General features: G+C 41.7%; 1 protein-coding gene across 1 annotated transcript in view; it reads right to left on the bottom strand.

Annotated features, from left to right (window-relative positions):
- The window catches only part of Snd1 (staphylococcal nuclease and tudor domain containing 1), a 427,841-nt gene that overhangs the window by 189,591 nt on the left and 216,236 nt on the right, over positions 1–22,014 (bottom strand). The window contains exon 13 of the mRNA XM_059257458.1: positions 1,324–1,434. Within this exon, the coding sequence (XP_059113441.1) occupies positions 1,324–1,434 (111 nt within the window). The remainder of the gene's footprint in view (positions 1–1,323; positions 1,435–22,014) is intronic.

Here is a 22,014-nt window from a genome sequence, read left to right as displayed (position 1 = left end):
ATCTTTGAGAAACACCCATTATGAATCTATACCACATTATTACTGTATTACTATTATTTGAGACAGAGTCTATGTATAACCAAAGCTGGCCTGGAACTTGCTGTAAAGCCCAGGCTGGAACTCAAAATTCTTTTGTCTCAACCTACCAAGTTATAGACACAGGGTGCCTTATTTTTTAATGGTTATTAATAAGCATCATACCAAAGATATGAAACAATTCATTTTTAGGCTGGACAATTGAGAAACGCCTACAAGAAAGAATCAGAAAAGTCCCAACAGGCTGACAGGCTGAGTTCTCCACTGGCATTCTGTGTGACACTCTATCAGGATGTGACATAGCATTAAAGGTAAATGAAGGGTATGAAGACAATGTTCTAGGCCAAAGAGCAAGAGAAATTATCTCAATGACAAGGTGTGAAACCAAAATTAGGTAATATGTGCCCAACTCAAGCCTTCTCTAATGCAATGTACAATCTCACAATGACCAAACTTTTAACTAATAGGTCCTGGAGGCCATGGAAGAACTGCTGAGTGTGGTAAAGCCATGCAGTCACTCTGATACAATGGAGATAGTTTGTGGAGTCTACACAGACTGCTGAGATATCCACATCAGTTCAGCAGAAAAAGTTCAGTTCTTCCCAAGAAGTTTGAAAACCATGGAACTACCAGCTCCATCGACTAAAGTCTCTCTGAGTAGGAGCCTTGAGGCATGTCAATGGCAAGAAACCCAGCTGAGCACTACGCTTCTCCTCAGGGGTAACCAGCCATAGGGATGAAGGACAAAAGGAAAATGTCACAGGGCTTCTCAAATGCTCTCTTGCCAGCTGTCAGAAGGGTTTGAAACCAAAACTCATTTCCTAATAAATGTTTTCATTTCCTCTGTACACGACAAAAGGTCTAGAGGTGATAAATGGGAGAGGCAAAAGGGGAGAGGAAGGGAGGGGAAGCCTCTGAAGGAAAGCACAGAGCCAAATGCATTGCACACGTTAGCTGGGTTTCCATGATAGTCCAGGAATGGTGTTGATCATCAGACATGATTATCAGACATGAGGTGCTCACTCAGATCCAGGCTTCCTTCCTTTTATAATGTCAACCGAGGGTGGCCACATTCTATAGGCTACCGATTGGGGAGGAGAGGCATGGAGGCCTAAGTTTTATCAAAGCTTTAAACAAGCTTTCTTGCTTTCCACTGGCAAAAACTGGACTACAGAAATGATTTAAGCTCTAGCTGTATATTATTTCTAATCAAGCAGAGGCACAAGAGTGACACAGAAAAGAAGTGCTGCTATGGGTCTCTATATGTTTAGTAATTTCTCAACTTACCTGGCCTCTGCGGCCAGCAGCTCATCATAGTGTGAGGATCTCTGGTCATCATCCTGCCGGTATCTGATCACTGTGGCTAGGCCTTTGCTGACAAGAGCCTCAGCAATGTTTCTGCAACAGAAAAGAGAGGTCAGTGAACACTGGGGCTGCACATGGGACTCAGTGAACAGAAACAGTAGGGGTACCTGGAGGTCACAAGGCATTCTGGCAGGAGGAGGGAGAGGCTGAGCATGTTAAGACCAGTGTGCTGCTAAGCTGGAATCCAAATAGAACGGAACAAAGATCCTCCAGCTCAGCATTTTTCTCGTTAGTAGCATCAGATCTACATCAATCCAAATATAAAACCAGCAGAAACTATCTGTAAGAAGCCCACATTAGGCTGGGCTATTTACAGAATGTTATAAACAAGCCACTACCCTGAAGAAAATCTGCTCTAAACTATCAAGCACACAAGATAAAAAATGAGCACATCCAAGCACGACCTACATTTCTCAGTCTCCTTCTCAGCCCATAGGAAAAGCTAGAAGATGCCTAGTTGTACTTCCACAGTGTTGCAAACACTGGCGGAACAAGACAGTCAACACGCTTCTCTTCTCACAGCTCCCAACAGTAGATCTTCCACCTTCAGGAGGCTTGGAGAAGAGCCAGGAATGAACTGGGCAGAGGGAACGGCAGAAAATAGGCATTCTGGTAGAAGAGAGCCAGGTGGGGGACAAAGGGAGGAGGAGGAATGAAAGAGGGCTAAGACCCAAGGTAACAAGGTTTGCAACAACATTCCAACTGATGACAGACCTCAGATGAGAATCCATCTTCAAGTAATTCTCACACACACTGTGCCCACTACAGAAAGAGACATGCCCCTTTAAATCGTGTCCAACTACTATCCTGAGAATAATGCACTGGGAATGGCACTCAAATGACCAATGAAGCTCTTTTGCATGGTTTCTCCCCAACCTGGAAAGAGAACTTTGATATGAAGAATCAACTTCAAGAATAAAAAACAAACAAACAAAATTTTAAAAAGACTTAACAATATCAAATGTTGAAAAGTAAGAGACATGATATTACTGAGGGAGAGTGGTGGTTATGTCTTTCTTTGTGTCTGTCATAATTACACCAAAGGCCCCACTCACACCATCTGGTTCGCTGCCCTTTAGGGAGAGGGTACAGTAAGCAATAGGCTACTGTGCCATATGCTATGATTTAGTACTGCTTGAAAATGTAGTTTAACTCTTAACATGCTGGTGATCCTCAGAAAGTGATACATAGCGTGGGGATGCTGGCAGCTTGACAGAGCAGTACCTGTGCATAGGATTCTATTCATCTAGACCTAGGAGAGCAGACTTTGCAAAGAAGCAGCACAAAATATGACGATAAAGTAAGGAGGGAAAGATGCTGTGGCTGGTTCTGTTCTCATTATATGCCCCTCTGCTGCCTGTTTATCTGCTGCCAGCATGATATTAATATCTCCAAACCACCATGGAATTAGCATCCACTCCCACAAAGAGGCTGCTCTGCTGGCCACCCCGTCTCCTGAGTCACTGCATAGGCATGCTGGCAAATGCTGTCATTATCACAGAGTTGTGTTTGGCAGCACAGAGAAAGCAACAGCCCCAAATCAGCAGATGTAGACATTGATTCATGGCGAGGATTTTAACTAAGGTTGTCACCAAGGGGCCCTACTAGGGCAGTAGAGTGGCTACACCCACCAAAGAGCCAGCAAGCTAGAAGGCTAGGGAGTGGCTTGCAAGACAATTCTACTTTTAACAGGTTATGGTGTCTTGGTGACTTTAAATGCCAAGAGAGTAAAGAAATGTTTGTTACTGCATCCTGAGTTACTGAGCACTGACATTTTACAGTCCATGCATGAGGTCTAGAGGACAAAGCTGGAATGGCAGAGCAGGCAAGGAAATTTTCATAAAAATAGGCTTCGATGTAAAAGTCTGGAGACTATGAAGCAAAATACTGCAAATGTCTAATGATCCAGTCCCGTTAATGCACTCAAATTAATTCCCAGAATTACTGAGTACCTGCCAGGCCAATAGAGACCATAGGTACAACCCTTCCCTACTTATCATCCTTGCCCTCCTCATCCATCTGCAAATGTTTGCAAACCAATTGAAGCCTGCCACACAACTTCCAGAGGCCTTAGATTCCCAATTCACTCCACACCCTGCCCACTACTTTCCTTCTCCCTCCCCCTAAAGCTCAGCAGCTCTTAGCTTCTTTTCCTAATTACGGATTTTCCCTGAAGGAACAGTTGCCAGTGCTCAGCAACAGGAGAGTAAAAACACAGGAGATAATAGCAATCTCATTACTGAGTATTTACTACATTCCAGGCATGTGAGAGCCACATGCATTTCTTCTTGGTGATAAAGCATCAGAAAGCATCATGCTATAACAGTGCAACTATTAACTCACTGTCTGTCTGCCCTGACAGACAATGTGCTCTGAGTGTGCAGGGCTCCTGGCTATCTTGCTTTATACTCCATTTCCCAGCACAGCCCTGTGCACAAGGTAGAGAGAGAGAGAGAGAGAGAGAGAGAGAGAGAGAGAGAGAGAGGGAGGGAGAGAGAATGAATGTTTTGTGGAATTAGCTTGTTTAGAATAAAAAGAAATTTTTAAAGTGGAAAAATTACAGCAAGTTAGTTTGTTTTAAAACATCCAGAAAATTGATATACTTGCTAAAGCATAAGAAAATCTCCTAGTCATTCTGTAAATACAGTGCTGGAATTCTAAAAGGATTTCCTTAGCCAAGTTTGGCTAGCACAGAAGAAGAAAGAAAAAAAGGACAAGAAGTTTTATAGGCTTTCTCTACTTTTTCTGTCTCTTTTCCATTATTCGAGACCACAACTAGAAAAAAGAATGGGAGAGAGCACAAATAGAATTCGTCTAGACATAGTACTCGACTGTATAGTTTATTTCTTCTGGCTGCTAACAAAATGTCAGGAGATTCTCTCCTGGCAAAAGACAGCTTAGAACCTAACAGGAGTGCATTAATCAGGTGCCCAAGTAAATAAAAAGACAACATTAAGCCATATTCTGTGACATTATATCATTTTCTTGAGTGTGCCAGTAATTCCACCACAATTATAAGTCAGGCACAATGGCTAATTCACAATCAGCATATAAAAAGAGATCTAACACAACCTTGGCTGTCTAACATTACATCATCCCTCTCTGTATTGGTTAGAAAGAGAATTAATGCTGGGATTGAAATGCTTTTCCAAACGAAAGGAGACATTAAGAGTGCTATCAAACATGAACTGTTGGCGTAATGCAGAATCAGGTGTTCACAGAAAACACATGGGCATGGGGTCATAAGCAGGCTTTCATCTTCTTTCTCGTCTCCATCACCCACTTCTTTCCACACTACAAGCAGATTACAGGAAGCCTAACTTCCCTTCAGAAGACAGATTCAAACCATTAGTCCCTATAGTCTACAAATGTGGACAAAGGTACATTAAGCCCATGAAAGAGAATTAAGAACTTAAAAAGTAAAATTTTAACTACAGGAAGCTCTAAGCATTTAAACATGTTTTTGATTACCTTTCCCATTGCCTCCCTAGACCTCAATATTGAAAGTAACAGAAAAAAAATACATTAATGAGTAAGATAATTGTCTACAATTGCTTGATGGCTTCACAATATATGTGTATAATTTCTTTTTTAAAAATAATTTATTTTTACTTTATATAAATTGGTGTTTTGCTTGCAAGTATGTCTATATGTGGGAATCAGATCCCCTGGAACAGGAGTTACAGACAGTTGTGAGCTGCCCTGTGGGTGCTGGGAATTGAACCTGGGTCCTCTGGAAGAGCTGCCAGTGCTCTTAACCGCTGAGCCGTCTCTCCAGCCCCTGTGTATAATTTCTTAAGTCCACGGAGTTCCAGCAAAATTGCACATCCTACACAAAGAAGGCATAGCTCTCTCTGAAGCATTCGAAAGCAAGGCCTGATCTGTTCTGCTCTCATCCTCTACTACTTGAGTGCGTAATTCCTATAAATCACACCATTTTCCCACATTCACAAGGAAACAAAATTACGATGTTAGCAGACACATCACTATCATGTAACCACAAATCAACTATTCTAATGGAACACTTACAAAGGAAAGAACCTACAGTATTAGTTCATGGGTATACGTGGGAGACACAGCTGAAGATCACCGGTAGACGCCTGACACTAAAGACAGCACTGAAGCTAAGCAGCAGCTAGTCCTCTGTATTCATGGTTCCACACGTGTGGAATCCAACTAACTTCTGGGTGAAAATATTGACAAAAACAAAAGGTTGTGTTTATTACTTAACATGTAATGCCAGTTTCTTCATCATTTTCTAAACAATACAAATTAACAACCACTTAGCAGTACTTATACTAGATTAATAACAGTATAAGTAAACTGGGGAAGTTTAAGTATACAGTAGGATATGTATAAGCTATATGCAAACACTATGATGTTTTACATATAGGACTTGGCTCAGGATTTTGTGGATTTTGGTGTGTGTGGGTGGGGGTGAACTATCCTACAGTCAATCATCCACAAACATCAAGGAACAACTGTACATTTAGGATATGCTGTATTTTTCAATCCCCCAACCCTTCACTTACACATATTTACCCATGACGAAGCTTAATTTGTAAATTAGGTACAATAGGAGATATGGTAATAACAAAACAATGATTAAAAAGATACTGTAATAAAAGTTACATAAGGGGCTGGAAAGATGGCTCAATGGTTAAGAGTACTGGCTGCCCTTCCAGAGGATCTGGGTTCAATTCCCAGTACCCACAAGGCAGCTCACAACTCTAGTTTCAGGGGATCTGACACCCTCACACCAATGCACATAAAATAAAAATAAATAAATTATAATTTTAAAAGTTACATGAATGTGGTGTCTCAAAATACTCCTTTATGTTTTCACTTGTTTTACTTTAAAAGGAGAACATAACCTCAAGCCTTTGGGAGACTGAGACAGAAGACTGCCCAATTTGAAACCAGCCTGGCCTACAGTATGAGATCATCTCAAAAGAAGCATGTTGCAGCGTTTCTTCCAATATCTGAATTGCTGGCATCAGTGCTATCGTGGTTTGCAGGACCTAAATAAGTCAAAATAATAATTACCTGAAGGCAAACACACGGCATTATCACAACATTCAACTAAAAAAATCAAGATGCCTACTAAATGGCAAATGGGGGACAACACACACAGTGTGCATACAATATACATGGGGGGCAGCACACACGGTGTGCAAAGAATGTACAAGGGGGCAGCACACACACAGTGTGCATAGAATGTATGTAGGGGCAGCACACACACAGTGTGCATAGAATGTACGTGGGGGCAGCACACACACAGTGTGCAAAAAATGTACAAGGGGGCAGCACACACAGTGTGCATACAATATACATGGGGGCAGCACACACACAGTGTGCATAGAATGTACGTGGGGGGCAGCATATGCAGTGTGCATGGCAAGGTCAGAGACAACTCCTATTGTGAGCAGCGTGGCGCAGGATGGTGAGGTTTCATGACTCAGGACAGTGCCTGATCTAAACTTCCAAATGATTACTTCTGAATTCTGGACTGAAGTTGACCACGAGTAGTGGATACTACAGGTAAAGAGGGGTGTTGTAATTCAGATTCAGGTGATTGGTTAAGGTTCTGTATCTCTTTAAAATGGAACCACCTCTGTCTTTTCTTTGACAACATGGAGTTGAGTTTTGTTTTGCTTTGGAGACAGTCTCTCTGCATATTCCTTGGCTGGCCTGGAACTCAGAGAGAGCCACCTGCCTCTGCTCCCAAGAGCTGACATTAAAGGCATGTGCCACCATGCTTAGTAGAATCAGCATTTTTAAAAGCTGATAGGACAGGTGTTTTGTCTTGTCTGTTCCTTTGCAATGAGACAACTCGCGTAAATAACACACTGGTAATGGTATATTTGATAACTTGGTTAGAATAGTATCTGCCAGGCATCTCTACTGTAAAGTTACTCTTCCTCTCTGTATTAATAGGCAGTTTGTGAAGAAGCACTGTGAACTATATAATTTTATCCCTCATCACTCCCAAGTTATTCACTGATTTAGCTCTCTTAGGGTCAACTCATAGGATCTCATCTTACACAGAGTTATAATCTGCCACTATTGTTCTTTGTTTTGGTATTAAATTATTCCCAACACGGAAATAAGGATATGCTGGCTCCAGTGCCCTTTGAACAGGTCCCCTATCAGTGTTTGAGTATTTCCTTTCTTCTAGCATGACATGTTTCAGGCTTATCTTGTATATCTTCCCTAGCTCTGAGATTAGCATTTATCTAAGGAGCCCACACTACAATTTGTACTTATTTCTGCATACATTTATTGAAAACCATACGTGGCAGTCATGAAAACAACATGGCTCTTAGATCTCTGACCACAGAAAGCATAACTGACTGACAACCTAACTGCTGTGCTCTGAAATCCATCACTCCCCCCCCCCTTTTTTTAGCCCAGGCTATGTTTCCCATCAGCCAATAACAGCCCAGTAGGGACATTAAGGCAGCCCCACTACTGAGACACTTCGGACTCCTCTGACACTTAATTTGGACTTGAGGACTCTCTTAGTCAGCTAGAACAGAATGCCTAAGACTGGATGATTTACAAAGAGAAGACAGTTATTTGGCTCCTGGTCCCGGAGGCTAAGAAGCCTAAGACCATGGTGCTTGTGTCTGAGGTCCTTCATGCTGCATCAGAATACAGTGCTCAGTGAGCATTAAAGAATCCACTCTGGTGACAACTAACCTGTTTCCGGAAAACTATGAAATCTATTCACAATGGCTCTCCCCTTAGGATTCAGTCACCTCTTATTAGGTCCTATTTAGCAACACTGTTGTGTTGGGAAATAGATCCCCAACAAGTAAATTTAGAAGGATACATTCAAACCACTGCAAAGATTCACTATCAGATTTGAGAAAGTTCTCCTTAGAACTGCCCCACAGTTTAGACTCTCGGTATCCAGCCTTCTTCCTTTCCCTCCGTTTTCCACAGAAGGCTTTGATCTGGACTGTAGTATGGTCCTACAGCCTCTCACAGCTTCCTTCCATTCTCCCCCAGAAGAGACTTCACATTTCTTGCAAGCCTGGTCCTTCTTGGCATCTGCTTCTTGGAGAAGCTTCACCAACACGACATGATGTAACACAAGCACCTGCACAGCGTTCTTCCTTTCCAACTTCTTTCAAGTTCTCTTCTTTCAAGGAAGGGGCTCATCTTTAGTGTGCTTCCCTACAGGATCCATCCTCCTGAACAGAACCACGCTTGGATCACTGCTGTCTCCTCCTCCTCTTGAGTTGTTGGCTAGGCACTAAGGCTTTGGTCTGACCACCGTCCTACATGGAAGTGTGCACCTGGCACACACTCTGCCCTTGTGCAAATGCTATAACCTCCTATTGGGCCTTGGTACTTCAAGTCAGGCTATCCTCTGATAAGGTATGCCTCCTCTGAGTTCTAAGTGCCTTCAGATGAAATTATTTCCATTTCTCTACAAACATCAACCACCACTAACTTTTCAGAGTCAAATTATGAAAAGACAGGGGAGTTTCTCAAGAATGATCTTACCTCATGAGTTAACTGATTAGACATGATGCATTTACCCATCTGGTTATCACAGTCAAAGCTACTGCATATTCAACAGGGAGAATAGAGAAAAGACTTTCCCTATATGCATACATATACTTCTTTCACTCACACATTGTGTGACTTCCATGATTTGGTGCCTAGAAGTAGAGCTAACTGAAATACTTAACGTGATAAATAGAACCTGGGTTAAATGGATAAAGATCTTAAGAGTGGGCAGGGGAATAAAAGCTCATACCTCTGCGGGCCCACCCCTTTCACTCTCCATTTGAAGAGGATAACAGATAACTCAGTGCTCCAGGCTCCAAGATTTTTATCTAGGTCCTTTGAGCTTAATATTTTCCACTTAAAAACCATCTGCATTTTATCAGTCACTGTGGTGTCCATGGAGATTACAAAAGGAGAATATTTTCCTTAAGGCAAACACATGTGGGTGCATATTTAGAATAAAGCAAACCCGCAAAGAAATGCTTTTGTAATATATTTTAGTAAAACTTAAGAAAAGGACTGAATGGTAATTAAAAGTTCAATATATGCAGCATGGTCACCTGTCTATGGGAAGACACATAGCTCAAGTGGATGTATATGTATACATTTACACACTCGTCATACAACTCTACAACAATTTCAAGACTTGATGGTCAAATTTCATGCACAACATGTTTGTACACTGTGAAACATGAAGCACACAGCTTAGGCTTTTGTCACCTATAATCCCCAAAGGGCACAACAGCATACTGCTGGAAAATTGCCCCTACTACTTTTTTGGCACACTGGCTATACTTTTGCTGCAGGTGCAGGCATTCTCGCAAGTGCTGGGTTAGAGGTCCCCAGAACTCCAAAGATTTTGGACATACAAATGGCTGGTCTCACTTCTTTCTCATCAGCTGTTCAGACAAATGCCATGCCGGAGCTGATCTACACACCAGAATCTACAGAGTGCTTATGTCTGTCTTTGCAACTCAGCTGAGGAGCAAGGAAGCAAAGGTTCAATGAGAAGACTCAATGAAGAGACAGACAGATTAGAAGATCCTTCGGAACACTCTGTACACATCCCTGGGGAAGACGAGCTTTCTGTCTGTATCAGTCCCTCCTCTTGAGGCTCTAACAAGAGCTACTTAAGGCTGACAGTGGAGTATTCAAGCTATATTGGGGCAGGGAAGTCATGACAGTAGGAGTATGCAGCAGCTGGTCACACTGCATCCCAGAGTCAAGATGCAGAGAGAAAGGAATGCTGATGCTCAGCTCGCTTTCCCTTTTTTATTCCATCCCAGGTTCATGGCATGGTGCTGTCCACATTCAGTGTAGGTCTTTCTTGTTCTGTTAAACCTTTCTAGAAGCATCCTCATAGACACAACCAGAGATGTGCTTTCATGGCCATCCTAAATCCCAGAAAGTTGACAATAATGATTAACTTTGATACTATTCCAAAGCCTAATGGCTTACAGTTCCTCAAACAAGGCTCCATAAAGATGTGCTCACACTAAGACCTCTAGCATTCATATTCTTAGAGGCAGGAGCCCAGCACTTTTAGGCTGGTGACAGACTTGTCTTCTCTAAGCCAAGCTGAAAAAAAAAATATGTCTATAAAGGGTAAGAGCAAAATTCAGAATAATATAGACTGAGAAACAATGGGCAATGAAGAAAAATCTTATAGAGTACTTTCCATCCAGATCTCAAAAAAGGAAAAACCCTATAAAGTGAGAGATAGCTTTTAAAAGCTAATAGGATCATCTTTCCAAGAACTCAAGTTGGATGTTTCCATAACAATGCCTTTGGTCTCCTCTTTTCTGCTGGCTGAATGGGTAGCCCTCCCTTTTTCCTACCCAGACAGCCAAGTAAAACTTCTCACATAACCAAGAAACATGTGCAGACAGGATGTTTTGTTTCAGAAGCATCAATAATTGGAAGCATTTGAGGTGGTACATATCTTTTATAGATTTTCTAAATTTTCTCCCCCCCCCCAGCTTACCTTTTTTATCAGCTTCCTCCTTAAACTTACATAGTTCTAAAATTGATTCAAATTGATTTTTAAATCTTTTCCTTTTAATAAGTGTCATCATCAGGATAGTCAGAGAGATCTTGACAGTGGTTAGAGACTCTCTCAGCATTCACAACACTGACTGAAAACTAAAGGGAAGATTCAAATACTTTTACGTCCCTAGTCAGCTTTAGTAATGAGGGGGAAGTGAGAAGGAATCATAGACTATTAAGGACTGAATTCAGGTGCAGTGAGGCTTGGAGCAAAGCATCATCACCAGGAATTCTGAGTGCCTAGTGTCTGTCTTTGACAACCTACCAGTCCTGCTGTGACAGTATGAGGTATAGTACAGCTCACAAAGAACCCAGTCTCAAATACCCTGGCACAAGAACAAGTTGGTACAGTTAGAACTCCTGGGCCTACTAGCCCAGCTAATTAAACACAGCATTTAGGAGATTGAGGCAACTCTAAGTTTGAGGCCTGCAGGGGCTACAGAGTGAGATCTTGCCCTCATGGCCAAGGGCTATCTATACATTGTAACCTAGAAATTCAATTCTATTATTATGGCCAGGTGTGGTGATGCATGCCTGTAATACCTGCTGTGGGATGGTCTGTATGGCAAATGTGTTGCTAATTAGTCAATAAATAAAACACTGATTGGCCATTGGCTAGGCAGGAAGTGTAGGCGGGACAAGGAGGAGAATAAAGCTGGGAAGTGGAAGGCTGAGTCAGAGAGACACTGCCAGCCTTCACATGACAAACAGCATGTGAAGATGCCGGTAAGCCACGAGCCACGTGGCAAGGTATAGATTTATAGAAATGGATTAATTTAAGCTGTAAGAACAGTTAGCAAGAAGCCTGCCATGGCCATACAGTTTGTAACCAATATAAGTCTCTGTATTTACTTGGTCGGGTCTGAGGCTGTGGGACTGGCAGGTGAGAGAGATTTGCCCTGACTGTGGGCCAGTCAGGAAAACTCTAGCAACAAATACCAGCACTCAGGAGACCGAGGCAGGAATGGACCAAGAAGTTCCAGGCCAGCCAGAGCTACTCATTGAGAGTCCATCTCAAGAAGTGAAACAACCAACAAAGAAAAAGAAAAACTCTTGGGAACAATGACTATGTATGTGTATTAATAGATTAAAAAAAAATCACTTTTCCTTATGGGGGAGGGGATTGATAGTGCACTTCCAAACCAACAAAACACCTGGGAAAGTTAGAACAATGATAAGTCTGGAATGCAAGCTGTAATAAACTAACACGCATCTTCAAACAGCTGGTGTTTTTTCTGATCTTTAATCCACCATAGTAAAAGGAAGAAGAGATCACAGGGCAGGGAATGAAAACTATGAAGACTGAGAAGGATGGGCTCAGTCAGACTTTAGGAACTCAACAGATGCAGTTAGAAACCAAAGGCTGCCCATAAACAGGGCTAGTGGAAATGCTTTGTGAATGAAGGTAGGAAGAGAAAGGAAAGATGGAAAAGAGGAGAAAAAGAAAAAAAAAAAACTCTCCCTGTTAATACTGCTGCCTTGCAGATAGGTAAACCAATGAATTGCTACAGCACATATCCACTGAAATTGTTAATCACTTAATAATGATTAAACTTAAAAACTAGGCTTACATTTGAGCAGTAATCAATGCCCCAGCCTCAGAGGCCATGCTCCACTGAGTTCCAATAGCCTCCTTCAGATTGGGAAGAAAAGAAATAAAACCAAAGGGATCTAGGGTCCCCGCTTTTAAACTTCAAGTGATCAAGAGATGCTTCTTCACAGTCACCCTGCCAAACAGCTAACTTTACATGCTAACATAGCTAAGAAGCATACTTCGTACCCAGTCCATTCACGTTCTACCTACCACGATGCACATACTTAACTGGATCTCCTGAAAGAACAACTGAAGGGGAAAACAAGATAAAAACTATGGCTGCGAGCAGTAGAATTAAATGCCTAAGCCCACTTCATAAATCTGGCTAGTGGAGAGTATAGCTCTGAAAATATGGGCCAAAGTGGTTTAGCAAAAGAGAAGAAGCATAACGTCAAACAGTTCTGCTCAGTAAACAGACCATTTTCTTCTGCCCCCAGGATTTCTGCAGTGCCGTAATCTTATTGCCACCTCTTATTTGATAGTCTCATTTATTCGGCAATATCATGGTTATGACTTTATGAGACAAGTAAAACTAGTATTCTACTCATTATGCCAGTTCCTCTCCAAATACCAGGGCACTTCCAAGTTGGCCAAACACCTGAGCAAGTGAGGACAATGACGAACGTGGCTCCAGTATGAGGAGGCGTTTACGTAAGTGGTGAGAAGACAACACCAACCTTCAAACAGTTAGCATTGCCCTCAATCTCGAACCATCACGGTCAAGAAGAAGAAGATGAAGGAATAACAAAGCATGGGCTTGTCCGACTCTTTCTCTGTGACACCGAAAACATGAGAGTGACCACCAAGGTCATCCCATGGGAGAAATGGGCTTCTTTCACTGGACACAAGTAGGTGCCTCGTACAGGAGCAAAAAATACTAGATGTAGCCTTTTAAAATTATTATAAGCACATGTGTATGCCTATGCATGGGTATGTGCATGTGACTGTGGGTGCCTGGAGCTAGAATTATAGGTGGTTGTGAGCCACCTCAAATAGGTTCTGGAAAAAGAATTGGGTTCCTCTAGAAGAATAGCAGATGCTCTTAACTGCTGAGCCATCTCACCAGTCCCTAAATCCAGTTAAAAAAAAAAAAAAAAAAGTAAATGGTCTAGCAAACACGTGCTTCCAACCCAGCCAAATTGGTCTACTCATTGCTAAATATTCCATGCATTCACATTTCCAACTATTTGCAGGACATGTGAATTTGTGTGATTCATCATCACGTAAAACTCAGCATTTCAAAAATAAAACGCACTTTCCTAGATTAAAAACTTTGCTGAATTGTACCAAATCACGTCCTCCTTCCAACTGCAGGACCAGTATACAGGCAGTCACATACGCCTGCCATTGCTCTGATTCCAGAAGAAAATCTCTGGACTCAAACTTCCATGCTTTCTTTCTCTCATGAATGTTTTCTCGTTTTCTCTTCATCCCAGGTGAGATCTCCACTGTCTCTTTTATGGTCAAACAGCACCCCTACCTAGTTTTGTTGCAGTGCTGAACAATCCTTAACACTGCCAGCTCAATTGTTGCAAAGCATTTAAATGACAAGTAATCCTCATTCTCAAACTCATCACAACCACCACCATCAAACATGTTCTTGGAAGGTTTCAATGTAGAGACAAGCATGAACTTCCTATATCTGAAATGATGTTGGGGAAGGGCAAGAAGGTATGAACTCAACTAGGGGGATGGGGAGAAGAAACGGGAAAGACAGAAGAGGAGAGGGGTAGAGGAGAGAATATGGGATCGGAGGAGGCTAGGAAGACTGATCTTTACTGAGTCCTCTTCTAAATACTTTACAGTTGTCATCTCATTTGATTGCCACACAATTCTGAGGACACGGGTAGAAGACACAAAGTAGAAACTTGCGTCACCTCTATGAGCAATAGAGTCATGTATACCCAAGAGGCTGCAAGCAGAAGGGCAGCATTTTAGTCTGACAAAGACCTTGCCAAGCACCCTATCCCAAATCTCTCAATGTCTGATGACACAGCTTACTCATATTCACTGAAAGATTGTTGGAGCAATAGGGGCTACTGTGGGGGCTACTATAGGACTGTCATTTTAACACACAATAGCTTACCTAATCTTTCTATCAATACTGAGGCAGACATGCCTTTTGTTTCCCCAAAGAGTGAATCCTTTCAGACTTGCAGCATGATATCCTACTGTAAGAGGCAGAGCTGCAACCAAAAGCCAAGTTTTCCCGATTCTAATCCTTGTGTCTTCTCACTAAACAGTGCCACACACGACAGCAAGAGACGATTATACTACAGTGTGGCCTTCACTGGCCTCTTTAGCCCTTCTCCAGGAAGCCCCTTCCACCTTTCTGTGTTGACTCCTGTAGTGCACTTCTGGGCTACTCCTAGGCCTGGCACCCAGTCTTTGTGGCCTGTGATGGCATGCACATTTAGCACTTATCATCATTGCTATGGATTATTGTCTTCCTTTCTCTACATATCTTGTCATATCACCTAGATTGTATTCCCTACTGGTCTATGAAAAGTCACACACTTAGTAGGCACTCAATAAATATTTATTGGCTAGCAGATTGATTTCACTCACTGAGTTCCCAGGGGGTTCTGTAGGCTGTCAGATGAAAACAAAGTAATAACTGACTGAGTCATAAAATTTTTGAGCAAAAAGAGTCCACAGAGATAAACTAATCCAAATGCTTCCATATAGAGACGAAGACAGATCCAGAGACAAACTCAGAAAAATTATAAACGAGCTGTTTAAGGGAAAAACAGAGACAGACACCATCACAATGGGCATCTAAGAGCCCTCTGAGTCTCAAACCATTTCCCTTTATTATACTGCGGTCCTTTAAAAATTCTATGAAATGGGAATAAATATAATGTACATGTGAATTATGTAAGATACCCTTAATGCATTAAAAATATATCAGCACATTAAAAATAATCTATTCACATCAGATTATAAATTTGACCACTCTAATTCTAATAAGTTTGCTAAAATATATATTAGACATTTAATTACAATAATTTGCCTGCCCACTGGAGATGCAGGGGACCTATTTGAGGGATGAATGATTTGAAAATGACCAATGACTTCTCTTTTCCCCTCAATACACATTCCGACACAAAGCAGAAACATTTGTTGGAAGCACAGGAATGTTTCCTTCTTCTCTTACTTTCTCTGCTCCTCTATCCATTGAGAAACAGTATTTCACAATAGATCAATTGTCAACTCTGGGAGTATACCTTAGTGACAGAACATGTGCTCAGGAGGCATAAGGCATTGGAACTGCTTTAAAGACAAAGAAGGAAAAAATGCAGTGTGATGAGTGTGGGCCTACTATAAGGTGAAAACATGCTTGTCTTCTCTTACTGAATGATCATGGAGACTCCCCTCTGAGCTTGTCCAGTCTCACAGCAAGCTCTTTCTTTTGCTAACGATCATCCCACTCTAGCCTCAAGTCATTAAACTGGGGGGCAATTCTGACTACTCTGGTATAATGCAGTGCAGCACTGAAGTGTGTGTCTGGAAGCTACCAAATGTCATCGTCCTTTAACACAGCTCACTTCCATACTCTCAATGGGCCACATCCCATGGAAGACGATCATCAGTGAACACCCTCGCTCTTATCCCTGGAAGACTGTTTTGTCAGTGATAGATAGAAGGGACAGACAGTTACAATTTTACAATGTCATTTTGCCCTTGCAGCAACACCTAGTGGAGGTGGTAAGGGTGTTTTATCCAGGCTACTACTTCTGGTTAAAGCAATTATAATGTTTCCTGCTTCTTGGCTTTCTGGTGACTGTTGCAACCATCTACCCTAGACTTAGTCCTATAATTCACTCACATAATTAACTCCCTTCTTAGGACAGTCAGAACTGTTACTGTTCTTTGCATCCAGAATCATCTTGACAGATTTAACAGACTCTGACATCATGAAGACTCATTCCTAAGAGTTTAAAAACAAAATGGCCTTGCCAATGGCAAAGGCCATTATCTCAGCTACTTGTTACTCAAGAGGCTGATGCAGGAAAACAATAAGTTCCTAGCCTGCCTGGGGAAATTAGTGAGTTTCTGTTTCAAAATAGGTTAAAGGGGGGGAGGGGGGACTGGAGATATAGCTCATCAGTAGTGTTTCTCTAGCATTCATGAGGCCCCAAAGCTCAATCCTTAGTACCGTGTTTTCAACCTCTGGGTCAAAACCCCTTTGGAGGTCAACCAACCCTTTCACATGAGTCACATAAGACCACTAGAAAACACAGACATTTATATTATGATTTATAACAGTTATGAAATTTACAGTTATGAAGTAGAAACAAAAATAATTTTACGGTTGGGAGTCAACACACATTAGGAAGTGTATAAAAGAGGTGCAGCATCAGGAAGGTTGAGAACCACTGCCTTAGTACAACTAAGTAACTAAATAGCATGAACTACATGGGCCACAATTTCCCCTAACATGACACAAGGAGCTCAGGCCCAGGATGAGAGGCAGGTGACATCTGCAAGGCCCAGCAGTGCTTTCTCTGCTCCAATAAATCACCCAATTTCTGCTGCAGTGGAGGGATCCAGGGCAGGTAGCTGGACAGCACTTAATCTTTAGCCTTCTTGGAGTATAGGGAAGAATTGTAGGGTTACTCTGTCACCTCCAGATTCTTCATGGTGTGCTCTCCATCTAAACGTGTGAAACTCTATGTGGGTCCTCAACCATCCTGTAACCACTGTTCCAGCCACTCGGCTAAGTAAAAAGCCAATGGAAAAAGAGCAATGAAGGGAAGATGGCTTTGAGGACACTACTCTGGGTAAAGAATCTAAGTGCAGTGCAGCCATATCCATGACCAACACATTAAAGTATAGAATACACAAAAGGCGACTATTTTAAAGTGAAAAAGAAAGCCTACTATATTCAGGCAAAGGGTCAATTACAGGAGTTTATAAGAAGGAAAGAATAGGGTAAATGTGAAGAAGGTCTGCTAATGGCAAGTTTATAAACAAAAATTATGCCCCAACTACACTCACACTCTTAATGGATAAACAAATCACAAGCTCACACCCCTTACTAGTTAAAACAATTCTATAGCTGTGGGCACCGAAAACTTATTAGATTGCAGCTTTGCTTATTTCATTTGTTTTCTAAAGCCTTGCAAGAAACCAACCTTCCCAAAGACAGTTTACAATGCTGCAGACCGTTTTGCTTCTAAAGGGCAGTCTAATACAAATACATGGAGAGAGAGAACACTGGGAAACAGACGCATACAGTTAAACAGGAAATTTCAGGAATAAAAGTGGTCTATCATCCTGACCAAAAGAGAAGCCACACAGTGGGGACACCTGTCCTTCAATCACCAAGCCTGTGTTGTGTTCTCTACTTCCTCTCACCTTCTGGGGCCACAGGGCATTCTGGGTTTATCCCATCGAGTCAGGGAAGCAGAGGATCTGGGGTCTTCCACCCATTTTCTCTGGTTCCATGTGCTTAAGCTTGTGCCAGTTTCCACACCCCTAACATGAGAAAGTGTATCTAAATGCCTAAAAACACCTTCTAGATCACAAACTATTACCCTTGATGTTTTTTAAAACATGAACTAGGATTTACTGAGTACACATTCAATACACATTGTCAGTCTTGTAATATTTGGTGATAACATCCAACACTAACCAGACTGTGTGTCACTTCAACAGGTTTTTTTTTTTTTAATTTTTATTTTGCAATACAATTCAGTTCTACATATCAGCCACAGATTCCCTTGTTCTCCCCCCTCCGGACCCCCTCACCTTCCCCCAAGCCCGCCCCCCATTCCAATCTCCTCCAGGGCAAAGCCTTCCCCACAGACTGAGATCAACCTGGTGGACTCAGTCCAGGTAGGTCCAGTCCCCTCCTCCCAGGCCGAGCCAAGGGACCCTGCATAGGCCCCAGGTTTCAAACAGCCGACTCATGCAATGAGCACAGGACCCAGTGCCACTGCCTGGATGCCTCCCAAACAGATCAGGCCAATCAACTGTCTCACCCACTCAGAGGGCCTGATCCAGTTGGTGACCCCTCAGCCATTGGTTCATATTTCATGTGTTTCCGTTTGTTTGGCTATTTGTCTCTGTGCTTTATCCGACCTTGGTCTCAACAATTCTCTCTCATATAAACCCTCCTCATTCTCGCTGATTGGACTCCCAGAGATCCACCTGGGGCCTAGTCATGGATTTCTGCATCCAGATCCCTCAGTAGTTGGATGAGGTTTCTAGCACGACAATTAGGGTGTTTGGCCATCCCATCACCAGAGTAGGTCAGTTCGGACTGTCTCTCGACCATTGCCAGCAGTCTGTTGTGGGGCATTGTTTGTAATAGCCAGAACATGGAAACAACCTAGATGCCCTTCAACTGAAGAATGGATAAACAAAATGTGGTACATATACACAATGGAATACTACTCAGCAGAGAAAAACAATGACATCATGAGGTTTGCAGACAAATGGATGGATCTAGAAAAAATCATCCTGAGTGAGGTATCCCAGACTCAGAAAGACAAACATGGTATGTACTCACTCATAACAGGATACTAGATTTGGAACAAGGATGACTGGACTGCTACTCACAACACCAGGCAGGCTACCTGGAAAACAGGACCCCAAGAAAGACATGGGGATCGCCCAATGACAGAGAAATGGAATGAGATCTACATGAACAGCCTGGACAGGAGTGGGGGTAGTGAAGGGCGAGGGTCGAGGGAAAGAGAGCTTGGGTGAGTGGGAGATCCCAGCTGGATCAACAACAGAGAGGGAGAACAAGGAATAGGAGACCATGGTAAATGAAGACCACATGAGAATAGGAAGAAACAAAGTGCTAGAGAGGCCCACAGAAATCCACTTCAACAGGTATTTAACATAACATAGGGTTTCTACACTTAGGTTGTGAAATACCATGCAAGCACTAAGAATTCCTTCTAGGTCTATCATTAGAGGCTCTGTGGGTCCTATCTGCTGTGCACACAACTGTGCTGGTAAAAGGTGGGAGGTTAGATGGCTTGACAAAGTTACGAGAAAATGTTGATTACTCCCATCCCCCTAGTTTCAATATCCACCTCTTGCTAAGCTATAATATATGACCCAAACACTCTGTAGCACAATAAAGAGGAGAAAGAATGAGCAAGTGGGAAAGGGGATAGTGTAGTATTTTTCACTAGGAAAACAGATACCCAAACTTTAGGATTCCTTCCTGGCTAGCTCATTTTTACTTCCCCTAAGTGTTTTTTTTTCATCTGCAATTGACCAAGCTCATTAGCAACAACGTGTTCAAGGAATGGATGCAAGAAGGGAGAACTGACTTAAATAGAACTGACATTCAACAGAAATTGCTTGTATTTTCATGTACCAGCCCTGTGTACTGTGCAAACTAGGATGCTTACTCATATCTCAGCACTGAATATGCTGAAAATCAAACTCATCTTCACATTTACACAGCTTGACAGGTAGTTTTTTGGCCTATTAATTTATATTGAAAAATGTAAGTAGCAACAACATGTGACTAAAGTCATCATATGATGCTTAAAGTGATCATATGATCATTTTAAGTGATGACTACGAGCCTGACAATATATTAAGGGCCACAGGAGATACTAGAAGAAGAAAAACTTCATCTATATAGCCAGGAAAAGTCAGTTTCTGCTAAATAGTTCGAAGCAGTCCAACTTGCATCCTTACATTTGGCTAAACTGAGACAAAGACATTAAAAAAACATTGAGTGACAAATCTGGACTAGAATTTAGGTCTTAGATCATAAAATTACAGGTACAGGTTAGAAAAAGCCAACAGGAATAAACACTACTGCCACATGAATTAGATGCATTTCAAGAGCATTATCTTAAATGAAAATAAAAGCCCATATTAGAATATGATATATATGATTTCATTTACATTAGAATCCTAAAATGACAAAAGTATAGAGAGAAAAAACAAAATCAGAATTCAGAATGAAGGGAGGGGAAGGTTCAACGACAACATAGGGAGGTCTTTATGATGACTGGGTAATTTTCTACCGTGGCTTCATTGTATGTGAACTGACACATGATAAATGGCACCAAAATATAAATGTAAGTGTAAAATATCAATGTCCAATTCCTAGTTTTCATACTCTCCAATAATCTTATGACATAGAGCCACTGGTTGAAATGGATGAAGGGCACATGCAATGTGCAGCTACTGTTTTCGATACTTGTGTCCATCTATAATTACTCCAAAATTAGATTTTTTAAAAAGTCAATAGGATTTGAACCTAACAAAACAGAAAAAAAGCATTGAAAGTCAAAAGTCCATTCAAATCATTTTAATGGCCTATGAAATGTAACTGTCTTCCTTCCCTACCTCAGGAATACAGTCTTTCTCCACCCTAACCTTGCCCCCCAACTCCAACCCTAAGTCTGCCTTGGCTGTGCAGGCCTCCACACACCCCAACTCATCTGTCTCTGGTCATCTTGTCACTGAGACTTCTCTGGACAGCCTCCTGAAAAACTTCACCTTACCAATCTCAGCACACTTCTTTTTACCCCGTCTTAGTTTTATTTTTCTCTACTGCACTTTTTAGCATCAACATGTTTTCATTATTTCTTCACTTGCTTTCCCATTGGAAATATTGTCAGCTTAAAAAAAAAAAAAAGAAGATGTCGTCTCTGAACTACATTCACTGCTTTATTTCCAGTGCCAGGGGATGAGCCTGGCAACATCATGTACTAAGTAAGCCACTGAATCAAAAAAGAAAAAAAAAATCAAAACAAAACTAAAAAGTAAAGTGATGGCTATGTTATATGCTTGTGGTATGTAAGAAAATGGTCTGCTTTGGGGATGACATATAAATGCAGTTGTAATTCACTCACATTAGGAATTGAAACTTCACATTTCAATTCTAGCCTTAATTAGAGAATCCCGAGAAAAGGTGCTTACCTTTTCAGTCATATTCTGCTATGCTATCATACCAAGGAGACCAACCTGAAAGACCTCTAGGGTCCCAGACAAGACTAAAGTTCTAAATGATGCCACAAAAGGCAAAGTCTGTCCTCATTTCAGGGAAAACTTAGCTGAGTCTAGGAATAATGAGATAAGCCATGGGGAACCATGGAAAGTATCTGAGCATATATTAACTCAAAAGACTCTGCAGAGTAAAATATGCATTATGTAATCAGAAAAAAAAAGGAGGTATTTGTGATTGAGTGTTATCAGGGCTCTAAGCCTTATCATAAGTAAGCGTAGGGTGGTGAGAATATGAAGAAAATGACCAATTCTGAGTTAGGTTTGGCAGAGTATGCAGGCAAAGTTTTTTTCTTAGCAATGTGCTGAGTGATGAGCAAGTACCAGGTAGGTGGAAGGCACACTCCAGACAGACAGGGCATACCAATGTAAGAATAGTGAGTCTTTTTTTGTTTTGTTTTCTTGCCCAGAAATGATGGATGAGAACAGGGAAATGATAAATATAAACATGAAGAGATAGA

This window comes from Peromyscus eremicus, chromosome 3 (assembly GCF_949786415.1).
Source record: "Peromyscus eremicus chromosome 3, PerEre_H2_v1, whole genome shotgun sequence".
Classification (NCBI taxonomy): domain Eukaryota; kingdom Metazoa; phylum Chordata; class Mammalia; order Rodentia; family Cricetidae; genus Peromyscus; species Peromyscus eremicus.
This window is presented reverse-complemented; position numbering and strand designations above follow the sequence as displayed.